Consider the following 20,558-nt stretch of genomic DNA (forward strand, 5'->3'; position numbering starts at 1 on the left):
TTGCTTTGCAAAATGATTTCGTGTTATTTTTGTAGATAAACAATTTTTAGTACTGTCAAAAAAAAAAAAAAAAAAAAGATAATGTTTTACCCCATCACTGTAATGCGAAATATTTTTCAGATAGGCTGAAATGGGCTCAATTTAGAGATATTGTTATTTTGAAATTATCTACTTCAAGAGAGTTGGAAAAATGTTTCCACCCATTCTATTTACTTAACAAGTTTACCCTGAAGAAAAATACTTTTTTCCACACTTTTAAAAACTTAAAGTGTTCAAACTTGTTTTGTTAAATGAAAAAAATTCAATATTCCATTATGTCTTACGTCGTGAAGTTTCGTTATAAACAAAATTTTAGTTTAAAAAATAGTTTTCTTCCACAGGTTTTTGCTTTGAATCTAGTTATTTGCGCAGTTTTGCAAGTATTTGCCAAACGACATATTAAACCTATTATGTGTTAAAATTGATCATAAAGTAAAAAAATAAATATTGCTTAAAAGACTTGCATTTGTTTAAATGTCTATCTTTCTATCACCCTTTCCTTCTTTCTTTTATTTTTAGCTTTTTGAGTTTGTTTTTCCGTACAATTCCAATTTCATTAAATTGTAAAAGAAATTGCAAAGATGCAAAGATTGTTGAAGATAGCGCAGTAGGAAAAGCTCTGAATTTCTAATTTGACTTTTTCTAATATTTTACCGTTATTGAAAGAACCATATGAAGAAGCAATTGCTGAAAACATCTATTGAATTCTATTGCTCTAGGGAAGTTTATTAAAACATAACATTTTGTTTGATAAAGTATTGATTCTAGTAAAAATTTATGTTAAAGAAATCCGGGACACAAAAATCGTCGATTTTTTTTCACTTTCACTTTAGGAACTACTCATTTTTTTCTGTTTAATATGACGTTTGATTATTGTTTCTCTCTTAATTAGAACGAGAGACATAATTATTTTTCTGACATGAATTTAATTAATAGTACTTTTAACTTTAAAACTTTAAGCGCGTTTTTCTCCATGATGCAATTCAATATTTCCCGATTTTTTGCATTCAAACTCTTAGAAGTCACTGATAAAGATAAAGAAATGAAATTCGGAGCATATCTTTTTCAAACAGTTAACTTGAATTTTTATTCGGTAAATTGTAAAAAAAAAAAAAGTTTACTTTAAAAAATATGATTTAAAAAAAGTATCTTAGAAATTTTTCTTAATTTTTTTTTCTATTGATTTTTTTTTTTAAATTCCAAATAAAAAATTAAAGCTTAAATAATTGTGCATAATTTTTTGGAAAAGAATTTAAAATTGACCAAGAATATTTTGAATTTTAGCGATTTAGAACAACCTCATTAAAAAAATATATCATTTATGTTATCTTTTTGCTTATTAAATAGATGGTGAATCAGTGCAAACAAATTCAAAACTCTTAACTGTTTCATAATTCTTTTCCTGGACCCCCTTAATGTTATCATGTTTGCATGTTGGAATAAGTAAATGATTATCATATTTACCTATGTCTGTAGAACCACCCCAGGTACCTTGATGAGCATGCCTAGCAAGCTTGCTGATGCTTTCGAGATATGTTTTAGAGGAGGCTACAGCACCTAAAAGATAAAATGCATACGAATAAGCATTGTAATATATTTTCTACAAACTTTGTTCCAAAAGTTAAAAGCAGCGTAAAAATAAGAATATGGTGTACCCTTAAATATTGTTTATTTTTTTTGTAATGTAATTGTAAAATTTTCAGCATTTGTGAGTAAATCAAAAATTAGTTTTATTTATTAACTTAATTTTTGCTATTTATATATTCATTTACCAACTTTATTGGCTGTAAATGTACGTTAACGAAATACTTCAGCACTGTAAGTAAATTTGTGCATGCATTTTGCAATCTCCCAGTAAGTTTTTCTCGTATTGCTTTTGTAAACTGTTTTCAGAAATTTCGCCATTTTAAAGAACTAATAATAAGGATTTTATTACATTACAATTAAATAATGGATATATATTTTTGTTCAAAAGTATAAAAACAAATCAATTATTTTTTAAACAATAAAAGATTTAATTACGAATTTATTAAAAATTGTCTCTATTGAAACGTCTTTAAAATGTTCGAATAAATAAACATATTTTACTAACATAAATAATTGGCGTAAACTCAGCACAAAAAAAAAAAAAAAAAAAGATTTTAGATTTTCCCTGATTTTTCGTCTACTTTAGATTTCAAAGAGAATACTTCAATACAAAGAAAGACTCACCAATAAACTATGTTATAGTAAAAATCACTAGAATTAGCATGTCAAAGGAATAACGTAACTAAAGTGTGAACGAATTGCAAAACGTGTTTCTATACTTTTGAAAGGAATTTCCAAACATATAATTCTTCAGAAGGTCACCAACATTTTTGTAGCTATAACAAGCCTTAAAAAATACTAAAAGATATTTTTTAATTCTAAAGCTATTTCTATACGATTAGTTTGCGCTAAAAAGTATTACATAAAATAAATAGATAATTTTTTGATTAAGTGGTCACAGCACCTTTCAAACAATTTCTTTTATTTTACATAAATTTTACATTTCTTTGAAACCGTAACATGCATACTTATTTCGTAATCAATAATTTATTTTCAAAATTTAAAAATATTGCCTACTTTTTTTAAAAATTAAAAAAAATTGAGGAAAATTTCAACTTTTAAAAATTTCTAAGGCTTTTTTAATTTTGCACTAATTTAAAAAACGTTTTTTGCGAAACGATCACTATAATCATCTCTTAAAATCTGTGCATTCATTTGTTTATGAGTTCATTAGAAAATTTTCTGTGATTAATTATGTAAAAAATCAGTTTTTTTTAAATTGGTTTTTAAAGGTTTAACATGCTCTAAACATTAGAGTAATTTATAAAATGCTTATCCAATGCACAGTTTTTTCAAATATGTTATCCCGATTGCAAAAAGTATTACTTTAAAGCTGTAACTTTAAGAGAAAAAAATCCTTAGGGATTCTAATGACATGAAAACACAAAAAAACCATCATCGAGAAAAAGCAATTTGAAGTTTTTCTTTTGCCTAAGAACACATAGGAAGCATGGCCTAAAACCACTCATAACTTTTTTAAAATTTGAACTAAAGCATTGAAACTTTTCCCCTGTGTGCAAAATAGTTTTTTGTTTTGAAATAAGTAATAAAAACTTTTTTGATCGTTTTATCATTTTTGAGGTACTGTAACCCCTTAAAACACTTTAAAAAAAATGCTGTTTATCCTAATGTCATTAATATTTAGGGTAATTATAAAGCAGCCAATACAGTTTAAATTAAACATTGAGAGAAAAAAAATGGACGGTATACAGCTTTAAACGAAAAGTTCATACTGTACCACCTCTATTTCTTCCCTCAATTTTTAATTTATATTTTATTGACTGTTTTGGAATTACTCAAAATATAAATATATTAAGATCAACAGCATTTTTTAGTGTTTTAATCAATAAATTATAAACTTATTTAATTTCATACTCTTTAGCGCGAACTAAGCATCCAGAAACAGTCTTAAGAATTTATAAAAAAAATTATTATTTTACTTTAAAGTTTTTTGGATTTAAAATTTAATTGAGGTGAACATTTTTGAAAGTTAAAACACATTTTCTTCTTACCTATCCTTATTGAGAAAAAAAAACAGCATGGACTTTAATTTTAATAAAAATGTATTGTGCATAAAGAGGGAATAACTTTTTTTCCTCATTAATCTTTTTTCAGTATTTCTGGTTTTTATGCTCGAATTTAAAAGAAATTTTGCTCAAGTATAGTGAAAAAGAGAAAGCTTTTAAAAGCGCCAACATATACTCGTACATGATTGCTTAGGTTCAGCCTTGAAACAAATTTGTTAAATTTACTGACAGTTCATTTTTTCATCGTTTTTTGGCAACAATTAAAAAGCGGAAGTATTTTAAATTTAAAATTACTATTATTTTGGCAACAATTCAAAACGGTAAGCATAACGCAGAATTATGACAGATAATGTTAGTTAAGAAGTAATCTTTAAAAAATCAAGATCAACAGATGCATAATAGCGAATTTTTAATAGGTATGAAGAAAAAGATATAATTAGGAGGAAAATTTTCTTTCTGATGGGCTGAGTAAATAGCTTTATCTATAACCGACCTAGTACGATCTCCCTAAATATAATCTATTCTTTTATGTAGCACCGCTATCGGCGGGAGCCATTACCATAGGAATTTCGATCCCTAGTTTCAACACCAGAAGGTGACACCTGGACTCTCTTCGATGCAAAACTGCACTAGGAGTTTAATTTTGCTATGAGTACTCAAAGCAAAACGAGTACTCGACGGATCGTTAAAGTGCATGCCGCATAATCATACGATGCTGTCAATTTTCTGCACCTTGAAAATTCACCGATTGGAGCAAAGTTCAAACCTGCGTCTTTGGAGGAGGTCCACACCTAACCACTACACTTCTCTGTTTTAAGCGTTTCAGCTCCACTTTATGTGAGTTCCCTCATGGAACAGGGAACCAAACTTGTTCACAAAAACTCCGACAATGCTTTTCCCAAGCCTTCAAAAGGGTTGAAGACAGAATGTTTAAATTCCTTGTTTCATCAAACGTTTGTACAGCTAAATTAATTCAGAACACAATAAAGGCTCTGCAAATAAAATTTATTGGAAAAATGATGTACTTTCTTTTTGTATGAACAAATTAGTTTATTTTATTTGTAATTTTATTCAGAAATTTCTTTTCCTGGTCATAATTTCGTAATAAATCTGCGCTCGCTAATTTAATCGCGACAAATCAGAAAGAAGTACCCTCTCCTATAATAAAATCCAAAATGCACATTTTTACTGTCTTTGCATATAAAAACATTTTTACCCAATTTTATTAAACCACTTTTGAAGGAAGAGGGAGTTTTACGATAATTCTAAAGTGCTTAGCTTGCAAAGAAAAAATAATATAATCGAAAAAGAGCAAATACTGAAGAATTCTACATTTATTTCTTCCAGTGTTGTGAAGGATTACGATTGGTGCATATTTTATGACATTTCACTTTATTTCGCATTTAGGTGAAGGTACAAGATGAACTTTTCGTGGCTGAAGTCCAATAACCGAGAAGAAAATTACGATCAAAAAAGAAATGTATGCATCACTGCCAGAAAAGTCTCCGAATGAAAAAAAAAAAGAAAATTGGTAGAGAAGTATTTGTGGGGAGGATCATAAAATTCGACTGTTACTCCCAAAACAATATTTTGAAGTTATTTTGGATTTGAACCATTATTTCAAAATAGCTTATTTAAATTTAATTGTACAAAATAAATTTATTGGAAAAGTTTATTTTGTACTTAGCCTTCCTAAGTACTTTTTTATTTTATTTAAATAAGTACTTAGGAAGTTTAAGTTATAGAGAAAAATAAAATGAAACTTAAGCATAAATGGCAAGTGTAACTACAACACAAAACTTGAATTAATCATAACTGGTTTAATGGCAATCTGTAAATGCATCAATTTGTCACCCTAATTTTCTTCTTTGAAGGACTAGTTTTTTCAAAGGGTTCTTTAAACGCAAAATATTTTCAAAGAGAAAATACAACCAAAAATATGTGAAGAAGCATTATTTATGCACACATTAGATTGAAATATTACCTCCATTTACGGTTTATACTTAAAACCAGTTTTCATTCCTGTTTTGTCAGTACATTTTTAATAAAATATTAAATCTTAAAAATAAGCATATTCCCTTTATTCATCATTCAAGTAATAAATATAGTTAAACAGCGCTAATGATTATCTATGCCCCATAAAGCACCATAGAAAATTGTTTTACATATTATCACATTCGTTATTATTTAGTGCAGTTAAATTTACAGCTGCTTTATTGTTAAGTAATCCAGTATACATGCAAAAGGAATTATTACAACTTTAATTTGGTCAAAAATTGCGTACATGTGTTTTGGGGTTACTTAGGAACCTATTTTATATATAACCACATGTATCATTTATCTTATGAAACTTACAAGTATTGCACATGTTTGGCAAGCCTTTACTACCAACGCCAGCATGCAGCATCTTCTTTTACATCAGATTGAATGGTTTTAAGAACTAAATGCTTCAAATCTTCCCCTTTATAAATTTGCTTGAGGAGGCCCTTTTTTTAATACCCAAACTGATGTTTACCAATTAACTGCTGTTTGAAATAAGAGACTTTATGTATGGCATTATTAATTATAATCCATCGAAAAGGGACTAAAAACTTGAATGGAAAGAATTTAAAAATATTTTCTGTTTCAGAAATAATGTTTTGTATTAATTATACAAATGGAATTTAACCATTTAGTATAAAAATGTTTCACTGCTTTTAAAAATAAACATAATTGCTGCCTTGACGAGGAGCATATAATATGGCATTTATTCGTTTTGAAGTAAAGCAAAACTTCCGACTTTAATCAATTTTTTTTTCTTGGTTAGTTTCTTTTTTTCATTCTCATTAAACTGCCGATAATTTGAAATCCATCAAACAGTTAGCAAATATCTAAACGGTTAATGATTTGTATCAGAAGCGATCTTATTATATTTCACTGAAATATGTTTTACATAAAATATGGGCGTAGTTTTATCTAATCAATGCATTTTGGTAAAATAAATAAATAAATAAACAAGTCTTTTGAGCTAAAATATTTGTTGATGACTCTGTTTTTGTTTTGTAATTACGTTCTTTTCCAGTTTTAAAACGTTCAAGAGTATGACAGATTTTAAAAAAAAACATATCAACAACGATAAACTAGCACAAACAGCAATAGGAGTTTCAAGAACACTTTTACGGGGTTCAAAGAACCCTTTATTTTTAAACTAAAAAATAGCTTGTGGATGAAAGAACTTTCGACAAAAATGCTTTTTTTAAAACTTTTATTTTATTTATTTAAAAGTTGAATTTTTTTTTATATTTTCTCGAGCGACGTTTCATCAACAAGATTTTTTTTTCCTGCATTCAAAAAAGGATGCTTGAAGACCGAAACACTTGCGCGCATTTTTGTGGACATTTGTATAATATCAATGCTTATTATGATTTTAAGCAATCGATAAAGTGCAAAGATTTTATTTCTGTTGCTTGATCATTTAAAATTTCGATCACTATAAGCGAAAGCAAAAAGTCTCGAAATTATATAACTATTTTTTTCTTTTAAAATCTATAAAATATTTAATTAATTGTAAACATAATTATTTGTATTAATTATTTGACCCCTCTCTCCCACTTATGAGTAAAGAGAGCTGTGCTTTTAGAAATATTTACATACAAATGTCTATAAATCTGTTCTACTTGTATCATAAACCTTTTGTTCTGGAATAAAGAATCTGTAGTAGTTATTACTACTTTGGAAAAATAAATAATTAACAATTAACGATAATGTAACAATGTATTTTATATCAGTTTAGTAAGAAAATATTTTTTAAAACAGTTTCATGAAATTCGTGTGTAACGATACACATACACCTCATTCATTCATAAACACACTCTAACAGTTGTTTCTTTTTTATAATCTCATATAATCCACTTTTAGTTCAAACATTACGGGGCGCTTGCTTTTGTATTAAATGTGTTGTGTGGCAGGAACTTTCATAAAATGCCAAATCCTCGGCAGTCTTTTTAGCCTTTTTGTATGTCAAACAGGAAAAGGCAATAAATCCTAAGCTGAGGTATTCCTCCCAATTTTCTCTTCTTTTTTCATTTCAAGGCTATTCAAAAGGAATGCCAAGGAATGAAAAAATCGCCAAAATAAATGACACCAAAGAATAGAGCGGAGTGTTTGGCGTTCATTTAGGCGACATTCCATGCCTTGTGATTACAGGGAGTCTTTTTTTTTTTTTTTTGCTCGTTGTAGGGCTTTTATTTTTTATGGCCAATGTCTCCAATATCGGAATTCCTATTTTTATTGACGGCACCATGCAAAGTAATGACTCTGTATGTGATGAAATGGAAAGAAGGACTCCATCCGAGTAAATAAAATGCTCAAATAAACTGAATTTCATAAGAGGTTTTGTTTTATTACTCTGCGGTTTATTACTGAATTCCACTAAACGACAATTTTTAAAACTCCGTGTTTTTGCTTCATACGGGAGTTTTAGAAATTTTTAGATGACTAACGTTTTCTTCATGATCGTAAAACGTAAAAGGTTTTAACTCTTTAAAAATGCATTTTAGAATTTATGTAGCCTTCCTTAAGGCAGTTGTGCCCAACCTTTTTTTTTTTACCCGAGGGTCACGACACATATTATACAAGATGGATCTTGTGGGCCAGATCCCATAAAACGTTTGAAGATTTTTTTTTTCTACATGATGGAAAAACACGAAAAAGGAATGAAAACCACTAATAATGCTAAGAATCCACTAGTTCGTTAGAAGGCAATTATTAATTATTTGGCTCCAAACTTGCAACAATTAATCTTAACACAGAATGAAGAAGATCGATCAGCTGTTTTGGAAGTTTCTAGAACATTGTTTTCGAATTGTAAGATTGACCATAAAGACGAACCATATGGCTCGGCTTCGCGGGTCACATGGGGTGCGTGGGCTGATGGTTGGTTGCCACTGCTTTAAGGAGTATCAAATGGTTTTTAAAATTTTTTATTAAAAAACACTGCATGAATTTATACAGATGTACTCAGTACTGTACGTCCTGAGTTAAAAGTAATAGATCCTATTGCTGCATCATCACTCCAGTCAGGTTAATAAAATTACTATATTATCTTTTAGCTCTTTAACTTCATATTTACATTTATTTTATACTTAAAACGTTTCAGTGGTAGAGCAAGTTTTCTGGTTCCTTATTTTTCTATACTCTTTATAAATATTTAAGTGAATAAAAAAAATTGCTATACATAACAAAAGGAAATTATAAAAAATAAATAAATAATAAGTTTAAAAAAAAGACAGAATATAAACTAAAGTTCTCGGAAAATTTTTAAACGAAAAACAAATGAAAATAAGAGTCGATCAATGCATTTTTTTTGTCTGTCTGTCAGGTTGTAATTATATTTTACATTTGAAACAAAAATGACTACGCCTGAATAATCTGTAATTTCTTCAAAAGTTCCTCACTGGAACGGCTGAAAACTTAACTATCTTTCTGATACGCTTGTCTTCAGCTCGTTAACAGCATTTAATTTTTTTTTAGAATACAAGAGGGCTATTGAAGGCTTGAAATCCGTAATAGAAATCAGTTTTTTTGATTTGCTGTTTTCTTTTCTTTTTTAAAGCTTTTGACCGAAAATATGTTTCGAAATAGTTTTTAATTTTCGCATGTTAAGTTCATTTTTTTAAAGTTTAGTCTTATCCTTAAATCCTAAAATTATTTTCTTCTTATAATCTTGACGTCTCTAATATCAATATTTCTTACAAATAATTTCTTTTGAATGATTTAATACATCAATAAGTCCAAGAAAATTTCTTTTCAGTTAAATATTTTAATAAAAAATAAACAGAATAATGTTTACAGTTTAAAAATATTTTATTAAATTTCAACCATAAACTTTCAATTCTTCTTTGTTCAGAAGATTCTTATGAAATAAGAAGTATGAAACACACGATAACGCGTCACAGAAACACTCAGTCGTTGATATTATTCTGAAACATTAAAAACTGAAATATAATATCGAAAAAGTAATAAAATCCTCAGCGTTAGATATGCCCACATTTCATATGCATGTGGAGAAGAAGGCCGAAAAACTCTGGAATACAAGAGATTCAAACGATTTTCCTCAGCTCAAGAGCAATATTTATATGGTACTAGCATCTGGGGAATATCAAAACACTTGGAAATATTCAGTTTGTCTGTTTTATTTCCTTTTGAACACCCAGAGCTAAGTTATGATCATTTGTTTTCCTTACCCAAAAAGCATTTGGGTGATTTAACTTATTGATTCCATCTTCTCCCTCCCGGTCTACACCAGAAAAGCGTACACCTGAAAAAGTGAAATCGTTTATGAAATATATTTCTTCCTCCGTTCATCACTTGTTAATGATTACTTACTATGGAAAGAGAATTACTTCAATAATATTTTCTAATATTTTTTACAAAAAAAAAAGTATGCTGTTGGCTATAATCATCCAACAATATTTGTGAACCATGGAATTTCAGAAATTAAATTACAGCTCCCAAAGAGATAAATCAATTGCATTAGAAATTGAAATCGCGTTAATTCCACCGTCTAAAAATGTTCTTTCTTTTGAAGAACTACAGTTCTTTTTGTACTGTATTAAAAGTAAAGCGAGAACTGTTTTATTGATTCATTTATTTTTTGCTGTGAGTTTAATTCGGAAATTTTCACTTAAACGCATGATTGAATAAATAGTCCTTTACTTTTCAGATTCTTCATCAGATTTCATGATCTGTATTTATTCAGCGAGACGCTCAATGAGCTAAATTTCAACACCCCATTTTAGGAATTAAGAAATGACATAGCTATTGTTTCGCCGATTAATGAAATAAAGGATATCTCTTTTTTTTATAATTCTTAGTTCATTTTTAGATATCTGTTAAAAACATTTGAATGCAATAAGAGCATAACGTAACTCGCTACCCTAGAGCCAATGCAGGATGAATAGGGGGCTTGAAATGATGCAATCTTAAGAAATTAGAGTAAGAGTTCGTAAACTATGGGGAGTTTTTTTTTTTTTTTTGAGGTAGAGAACTTGAGGTTTAAATACAACACAGCTAAATATTGTTAATTGCCATGAATGTTGCTTTATTCAAAAGATGATTCTTTGCCATTTTTATTTAAAAATGATTTGTGGTCTATGGCCACCTCAGCTGACTCGGATAAAGTCCAATTTTCTCACTTTTTGCAGCAATAGCGGCCGTATATCAGTAATGAGGTGGCGAATGTTCTCTTCCAAGGTATCAATCGTCTGTGGCTTATCGGTGCAGACCAGAGACTCCACATAACCCCACAAAAAGTAGTCCAGTGGTGTTAAATTGCATGATCTTGCAGGCCAATTCACGGGTCCATTACGCGAAATTATTCGTTCACCGAACGTTTCTTTTAATAAATCAATTGTGACACGCGCTGTGTGGCATGTTGCACCACCTTGTTGTCTATTCATGATGAAATGGCAAACCGAACTGAACACAAAACAATTGACAGCTATAAAAATGGCACACAAATCAAGCAGTGTTGGCAACTTAAAGTTCTATTTATTATATTCTATTATTCATAGTTCTAACTAAAGTTCTTGACGATGCAGGTATAATAAGTAGGCCTATTATTTGCCATTTGGTGCTTTCGACAGTTTTTTTTTTTTTTTTTTCATTTTTTGAAAAATTAGATAACTTCTGGTTGTCCTCTCTCGCCTAAAAGTGAATTTAAATTGTTTCAATACATTGAGCTTTTTGTTTCACTGCTTCAAACTAAATTTCAGTTCGTATTTTTTAAAATTTATTAATACCTTCACAATAACTGATATTTAGTTTTACGGTATTCGGGTTTTACTACAGAAGAACCGCGCGGGTTTCTTATTGCAAAAGTGTTTTTAGTTATATAGGACGTAGTCTAGAATCACTAACAATTTTCTCACCGATTGGTTTTCCCCGTGATAAGATGAAAAAACTAAGCTTGAGATGAAATAAGAAAACATGTGGAAATCCATTTAAAAAGTTGGAAAGTAAGGAGCCAGAATTGCGACTCCGTGGTATACTGCCGTGCTAAGCACAGATGTGGTATCTGCACATTTTATCAAAATTGAGCTATTGTCACCAGGTGGTCGTTAGTAATTTAATTTACCTAAATGTCATGTTTTTTTGGCGATTTGTGAACGCGAAATATTAAAAAAAGCTTTATGAAAAAAGTCGTAACTGCATAGTTTGCGGAGTTTGCTAAGGCAATTTGAACGTAAGTGACAAATACTAAGCCTTTAAAGTGGTATCTGCGCAGTTACCACTTTTTCCCTTAGTATTTTTTGTAGATACGACTTTTATAACTTAGTAAAGCAGCATATTTAATAATGTAGCATTCTATTGTAACACAGAATATTAAAATTAGTTTACTGTTGAATAGTTGATACAGGTTGATAATAAAAATTAATACAACTTTGCATAATTGTTAAAGTAAATATTCAGCTTTTTCTATTTAAATGTTTATTTAAAATGCAAATTTTAAAACTGAAATGCATGTAATATATTCATATTTAATTCTTTCATGCAAAAAAAAACGCATTTCATTCTACGGCCAGCAATATTTTTATTTAAGTATCGTCTGCTGTCAAAACTATCTTCATGCTCGGTAAAAATGAATCGAGAAATTAAAACATTATAAAAAACACATTCTTTGAATATAAAAAACAGAAAATTGTAATGGATTACAGTATTAACTGTCCGGAATTTTAAAAATGGTATCTTTCAGAAGGTAGATTCTGTTAGATTTGTATTAACAAAATAAAGCGAAACAGCTAAGTCTAAAGAAAGCAGATGTTTTTAGTATTATTTAATGATACTCGGAGCACGTTTTACTGAGCTATTTTTGTCGTATCTATGCACATACCCCTAAAAATGCCTAGTAATTGTCACTTACGGTGAAAATAGCTTAGTATATGAAAAGGTTTTGAAAAGAAAATTTGTCGTAACTGCATTTATTAATTTTAAATTAACATTTTTACAAAAATACTCTCTTACAGTTTTTAGATAAGTTATTTACGAAACAACTACCGCAAGTTGAGCATTTAATTAAGTCATAAATCAAAGAAATGAGTTGTAAAACTTTAATCGTCAATTTCTCGTTTTGAGGTCTACTGCAGATACCACATCTGTGCTTAGCACGGCAGTATAGAAGCTTCACTTCAAATGCCGGAGGTCATGGGTTCGATTTTAGCTTGTGCCCTGCTTTTTTTTTTTTTCCTACTCTTTGTGTTTCAAGCGTTTCCTGTGGATGTTGGGAAACAAAGACACTCTGTATGCAGTCTTCTATGTATGTAAAGTATAAATGGCAAATCTTTACTAACAATAAAGCTGAAAGTCCCTCTGTCTGTCAGGATCTCTGTGACGCGCATAGCGCCTAGACCGTTCGGCAGATTTTTATGAAATTTGGCACAAAGTTAGTTTGTAGCATGGGGGTGTGCATTTCGAAGCAATTTTTCGAAAATTCGATGTGGTTCGTTTTCTATTCCAATTTTAAGAACAAAATTATCATAAGATTGACGAGTAAATTACGAAATTATAATAACGTGGAACCGTAACATGGGCACAAGCCAATTGGCGAGATACGAAATTATCATAACGTGGAACCCTAACATGGGTACAAGCCAATTGGCGGGAAAATTCACCACACATTATTTGTAAATATACAGGCGAACCAAAACAGCTTTTAATTTTTCTACTACGAACAAAGCCGTGCGGGTACTACTAGTAAATAAATAAAGACGAAGCCAGAATCATGCACAGAAGCAAGAGAAAATTGTTAAGTTCCACATGATACGTTCGGAAACAAAACAAATTATTTTATAAAAAGTAGGAAAAATATGAATGCGACTAATTTTTGGAAATCTGATTTGGTTTCAAGCAAAAATGTTATTACAAACTGCATCATAATTAGTAAAGTCGCTTAAAAAGATTGAATTCTGTGTAGGATGTGTGAAGACTGTGCCACATCAGCATTGTACTAGGTTTTAAAAGAGATAATCTATTTTTTAAATATAATGTTTGTTCAACAAGAAATACTAAAAAGTAATCAGAAAATTCGTTTGTCTGTAAAGTAATTTTTTGTTTTCATACCTGATGATTTCGCAATATTTTTCACTTGTAGATTTTTTTAAAACTTACTAACCAATTTTCAAGATCTGTGAAGGGAATAAATAATTGTTTTTCGAAAGTACTAGTGTTCAATAAAGAAATGATTTTGAAATCCAATACAATGCTTTTCTACGATAGTAGCTTATTTGTTCGCTATAATGCTCAATAATTGAAATTAATTGAAATAAAGAGAAAAAAGACTGATATTTTTATTGATGATTACACGTTTAAGAATGTTTTTTATACAATCTTGAAGTCATATTTGGAAGGAGGGGAAACTCTGATGTAAAGACAGGGACATAAAATTAGATATTTAGCAAAATAATTTTAAAATGTAAAATATAAATAAGGAGTTTAAAAGCAATGTTGGAATCTCTGCGTTATTGTACATTGACTAAATGTTTTATGGTGTTTTTAAATGCAAACAAACAAATGCGACGCATGTACCAGATATAATTTATCACAAATTATAATTAAAAATATTTTGAAATTAAACTTAAATATTAGACGAATCAAGAATTTAGTTCTACCATTTGTCTAATGTTCCAAACTTACAGTTTGTTTGTGAAATAGAACGTTCTTTTATTCGTACCTTTAGTTGATATTAGAAATTTTTGGGTTTAAATTTCTTCGACAAATGTGTAATTTACATTTAATACATCATTTAAGGTATTATTTACTTTTACATATTGCTCTATAAAATTATGAATTTTCAAACTAGTTTTGTAAATCTATTTAAGATTACTTTTTTTTTTTTTTTTTTTTGTTATAACTAAGAGATCTTTTGCAACTTTTTAAACTGGCACAAGAATACTAACAAAGGAGACGTCTATAATGCAGCATGAAGAAAACCAAGTATTACCAAGTATTTTTAATTCTTAAAAAAAAATTACTTCAAGAAGAAACCAAATCCAACCTTAATTTTTAACTGTTCATCTTTTCGCTGTTACTTTCTACCGCTAAAATAAACTAATTGAATTAATGTATTGTGCGCAAATGTTGCTAATTTTTCAGAACTAAAAAAAAAAAACTTTTTTAACTTAAACCGTCACTTTTTGCAGTTAATTTAAAACAACACGGTGCATTGCTTAAAAATAATGCAGATACATTAGAACAGTTGACAGTGTGTTGACTGCGAAAAGATTTTACGTTTGTAAAATGGTTATTTCAAAGATTTACAACGATGAATAAGCAATTATTTTAATTAAAAAAATTAACTCGTAAATGATTAATAGGGCTGTTTATGAAATTTAAAAAGCTTTTTTTTCTAAAAGAGCATGCCAAAAAACATAGGATTTAACCATTTTTTAAAAAAATTTGACCAAGTTTAATATTTTTTTAATATTATTTTATTTGGAGCGAAGATTGAAATTCATTTTTAACGCTTCTACACATAACATGACAAGTGATGAAATGCCATTCAGTGATGTCATTAGCGCACCGCTCAAATTATGATAACCTGGCAACGAGATTGACAGCAAAGCATGAACCTTTTACGCGGCAATGGATTAGCGCATCAAAGTACATCACTTGTGACGTCATAAAGAACACGCCTTATTTTAAAAATCGAACATTGGAAAAAATTAAGTAAAAATAACTGTTGGGAAAATGAAGGTTTTTCTAGCCCCAATTTATTTTATTTATTTATTTATTACGAATTCTATCAATATCAGAGACTAAAAGTAGTGGACTGAAGGAAACCATCCCATTGTAACAAAACGATTGTTCTCTGTAAAAGACAAAGCCAATGTTTCGCGTGGAACTAAACCACTGATAAGATTTAATACAAATATTGATAAATTTGTAAGAAGAGAAACATAACTCTTTTCTGTATCAGTAAAAGTATGCCAAACTTTTGCTATAATAAAATTTTTACATTATTGCAATATTGTTTGCATAGCAATGGGGAAATATGAAAAAAAAAAAGATTCTATTCACTGCATTACGACGCTGTCAGGTTAGTTTTTCCCCAACTATAGTTATGATTTATTGCAAACATATAATATTAATATTGTTGTGTCTAATAACTATTTATCACATACTTAACATTTTTATCGTATGACAAAACTGATAAAATTCATTTGTCTAACCCAATATTCATAGTTCTAAATCTCTTCTATTATTTAGCATGAAAATTGATGTTTTTTCAGTATCGAAATGTCCCATGCTTTCCATTAACAACATGCTAAATATTATAAGTAATTAACATAAACTTTGCCTTCATTTAATCAAATATTTATCATTGTTCTTTTATTCAGGTATTTTATTCTAGTGTGTGCTCTTTAGATAAAAAGAAAACAAAAGTTTTAAATTCCATCCTTGTTTACGGATTACACTCGCTCAAAGAATAATGAAAAGAACTTCCCGTGGGACAAGATGAGGTACAAAACGAGGAGACCCTTTCCTAATACAATGAGAGAACTGCAAGAAAGACAGATTTTATTCTTTAGTTCTAGTCCCCTGGGGAATTAAGAACTTGTTCTCTTTAACAATAATCACATTTTATTTCAAGGAGTCACAGAAACTTTTCCTTCTCCGATTTCAAATTTCTGTTTCAGAAAGAATGGATATGCCTTAGATCGAGTCATAAACTCGCAGATAGCTTAATTCGATTACGCGGGACTAACTTCTAAATAGATCCTCCCGACTAAGAAAATTAATAATTTGAGACATAAATAAGAAACTATTACTACTTCGGAAATTTTAGAGAATACTTTGTTTGGATAAAACAAACATTGTATATTCGAGACCATCGTTTGTAGACCTCACTTGGTCTAGAGTAAACTGTGAGAGTATCGTGTTCGTTCTTGCGATTTATTAAATACTAGCGGTACCCGCACAGCTTTGCCCATAGTAGAAAATTAAAAGGTCCTTTGGTTCGCCTGTATGTTTACAAATAATGAATGATGAATTTCTCGCCAATATGCTATGATAATTTGTTAGTCTATGTTATGGTAGTTTGCTGGTCCATGTTATGGTAATTTGCGCGGTAAAATGGGCGCAAAATTGGAATATAAAAAGAACAAAATCAAATTTTTGAAAAATCGCTTCGAGGTGCTCTTATCTATGCTAAGAACTAATTTTTTGCCAAATTTTAATGAAAATTGGTCTAATAGTCTAGGCGCTATGCGGGTAACGTACATAGAACCAGATATACATACTTTCAGCTTTATCAGAAAATTGGCATGCATAATGATAATTGGCATGCATTTGATATGGCATGCATATGATGCATGCCATTTGATTGGCATGCATATGATAATTGGCATGCATTTTGGTTGCATTGGCATTCGCTTTCAGCGAATACCAATGCAACCAAATATCCATTTGAACAAAAGAAAAAAATAACCAGTCCCGTTCAGTTCCCTTGACGTTTGTTGCAATAAGGTTCAACCGTACTTGTTTCTTATTAGTTCATATCCTGTGACCACTATAACTCCCTGCATTCCTAACGTAGCAGTCACCAAAATTGTGGAAAGTGGGCTCTTTCTTTGAAGTATTACTAAACAGCACTGCTTTGCAGAACTTTTGTCACGACTTTCTTTACCTTTGGCATTGTTTCGGTATATTATCGAAAAGTATTTTCGTGCAATGCCATTTTGTTCGGCACAAAAAATAAATCTTTATCTTCTTTATATTTATCTTTACTCTTTATCTTTTACTAATAATAAAGCTCAATGTCTGGATGTCTAGATGTCCGGATGTCTGTGACGCGCATAGCGCCTAGACCGTTCGGCCGATTTTCATGAAATTTGGCACAAAGTTAGTTTGTAGCATGGGGGTGTGCACCTCGAAGCGATTTTTCAAAAATTCGATTTTGTTCTTTTTCTATTCCAATTTTAAGCCCATTTTTCACAGAAATTTAAAAAAATGGGAAATAATTTGTTCTGAAAATTTTCTTTCTTTATCTTTTTTTTCTTTACTTCTTTATCTTTCTTCTTTTCTTTCCTTTTTAAATAACAAACCTGAAAGTCTCTCTGTATGGATGTTTGGATCTCTGTGACGCGCATAGCGCCTAGACCGTTCGGCCAATTTTCATGAAATTTGGCACAGGGTTAGTTTGTAGCATGGGGGTGTGCACCTCGAAGCGATTTTTCGAAAATTCGATGTGGTTCTTTTTCTATTTCAATTTTAAGAACAAAAATATCATAAGATGGAAGAGTAAATTACGAAATTATCATAACGTGGAACCGTAACATGGGCACAAGCCAATTGGCGAGAAAATTCACCATACATTATTTGTAAATACAGGCGAACCAAAAGACCTTTTAATTTTTCTATTACGGGCGAAGCCGTGTGGGTACCACTAGTTACTAATAATAAAGCTGAAAGTCTCTCTGTCTGTCAGGATCTCTCTCTGTCCGGATCTCTGTGACGCGCATAGCGCCCCTAGACCGTTCGACCAATTTTCATGAAATTTGGCACAAAGTAAGTTTGCAGCATGGAAGTGTGCACCTCGAAGCGATTTTTCGAAAATTCGAGGTGGTTCTTTTCTACTCCAATTTTAAGAACAAAATTATCATAAGATGGACGAGTAAATTATGAAATTATCATAACGTGGAACCGTAACATGGGCACAAGCCAATTGGCGAGAAAATTCAGCATACATTATTTGTAAATTTACAGGCGAGCTAAAAGACCTTTTAATTTTCTATTACGGGCAAAGCCGTGCGGGTACGACTAATAAATCAATAAAATCCTCTATTAATGGTGGCGGTAAAATACCAGCTTTTAATTTCTTTATGACGCGGTGAAGTCTTACAAGAAATATCTGCCAGTAATACACCTCATCTGGTCGGGTCTTTGGCTTTCCTCAAGTATTTATTGCATTTTTAAAAATTGAGCATTAAAAAAAATTGGCTGAGCTGCTGTGAATGAAGTACAGTAAACTCCAGAATATCCGCGAGTCATTTGACAATCAGGAACATATTTTTTCGCACCAAAAAGCAAATAATAGTTTTTTTTTTGGTCAAAAAAATTGTAATTTTAAACTTAGAAAGAAGAAATTGTTAATTTAAACTTGAGAGAAAGATTTGTGTGGCTGACATTTGGCGCACTGAAACATTTGACTCTGAACTTGTCTTTTGTTACCATTTTAGTTAGTGAATATTTATGATAATATTGTTGCAAATAATAGCAATAAATACTTAAAAGCAGGTAGTTGGCATTTTTTTACTAGCGCCAGAAAACACTCGTTGCGCAAAGTCTAGTGCCAAATTATGTAAAAGTTGAAACAGTAGCCATAGGTCTGTTACCTGATTGTGTTTCTATGACTACAAAGGCTTCTTCTCCGGGTAGTTTCATATCTGCTTACTCTTGCCGCAATAAATTAATGACCTTGAAAGTAATGCAATTTTGTGATTTCTGCAATTTCAGAGTCAAATGTTTCAGTGTGCCAAATGGTGCCACAATAATCTTTCTCTTTTTGGATACTACCTTTTGGTATGTATTTACTAAAATATATGTTACTGTGGCTCATTGTTGGCGCAAGAAGATTTCGACGGTCAAAGTTGCCGATAAAAAAACCTTTTTGCGTACAACTTTGAGTGGCCCCTGACCTTTGCGTAAGGAGTCAATCACAACTAATTATGAATTAACAGATATCAAGGAACTAGTAGAACACAAATGTAGTTAAAGTATTATGGTTCACTCTTAAAGTAAAAAGCATTAGCCTACGTAAATTAGTAAGTTTTTCTTTAAAAAAACGAACAAAGTACAACTTTGACCTTTAAAAACTCAGTTTTTTTTTCTTTTGCAAAAATAAAAAACACGTGATTAATAGTTTCAATTAAGGGACATATCCAGCAAATTTCAGCCTTATAAAAAAATGTCAAATATCCAGCCTGCCTCATCCTTACAAAAACTGGCTGTTAAGTTTTGTTAAACAAAAAATAAAAAATAAAAAATAAAACATTTTTTGGTGTTTCTTGAAAGTTTTATGGCATTACAATGTTTACCTTGTTCGTTCTTTATTTTAGCCTTTTTGTGGTTTTTCCGCGATTTTCATTATCCGCGACACTAGTGCCACCCGATTCCGTGGATAATTGGGAGTTTACTGCAGCTTCGAAACAAGACTGTTCAAAATAATAACAACATTTAACTGTAGAAAGTCACTGCATTTTTAAGACTTCCATCAACTTACAAAACAAACGCAGAACTTATTATTTTCGAAAGGTCATTCCACTCACCAGGTTGCTACAATTTCATATGCATTGTACAATAGTAATTGTATGACATCCCTTTCATGTGTTCTATTTAGGAATAAATTGAGTCAGAGGGAGCTTAGAGAATAAATCCAACACGCGTATTAGAGCAATATTCCAAAGGCTTTAATAGATACAGCTCGGTATTTCGCTTTATCAATATAATTCGCCACAGATTTCGCTTTGGTGGAAATTAGACGAGCTTTAGTTAAACATACCATTAAACATCCAGCACACAACATTTAAAGCCTGATAAACCTAAACTTACAATGTGTTTTTTTTTTTAAAGTTATAAATGCCAACTGAGCCATCCAGAGAAAAAGTGGTATAGGTCAATAAAGCACGACTTTGCATAATTGAAGCGTCTGGTAGCTACTTCTGCACAAAACGATAATGCTGTTCCGTTTTATGATTACTGTCTATCGGTAAATGGTTGTACCTATAGTTACTGTTTTCCTACATGAAGCAGAAATAACTTATGATGGTCTAGACACAAATTGTAAAAAAAAAATGACTTTCTACACTTTTCCTCCCAAAAGATTTGATATTTCTCGTAAAAGAATGCAGAATATTTTAGAATTCGGCG

At 30.3% G+C, this 20,558-nt stretch overlaps 1 protein-coding gene across 1 annotated transcript in view; it reads right to left on the reverse strand.

Moving 5' to 3' along the window:
* LOC129217262 (brain-specific angiogenesis inhibitor 1-associated protein 2-like) overlaps positions 1-20,558 on the reverse strand; it is a 206,042-nt gene that overhangs the window by 71,819 nt on the left and 113,665 nt on the right. The window contains exon 3 of the mRNA XM_054851533.1: positions 1,504-1,596. Within this exon, the coding sequence (XP_054707508.1) occupies positions 1,504-1,596 (93 nt within the window). The remainder of the gene's footprint in view (positions 1-1,503; positions 1,597-20,558) is intronic.

This window comes from Uloborus diversus, chromosome 2, assembly GCF_026930045.1.
Source record: "Uloborus diversus isolate 005 chromosome 2, Udiv.v.3.1, whole genome shotgun sequence".
Lineage (NCBI taxonomy): Eukaryota > Metazoa > Arthropoda > Arachnida > Araneae > Uloboridae > Uloborus > Uloborus diversus.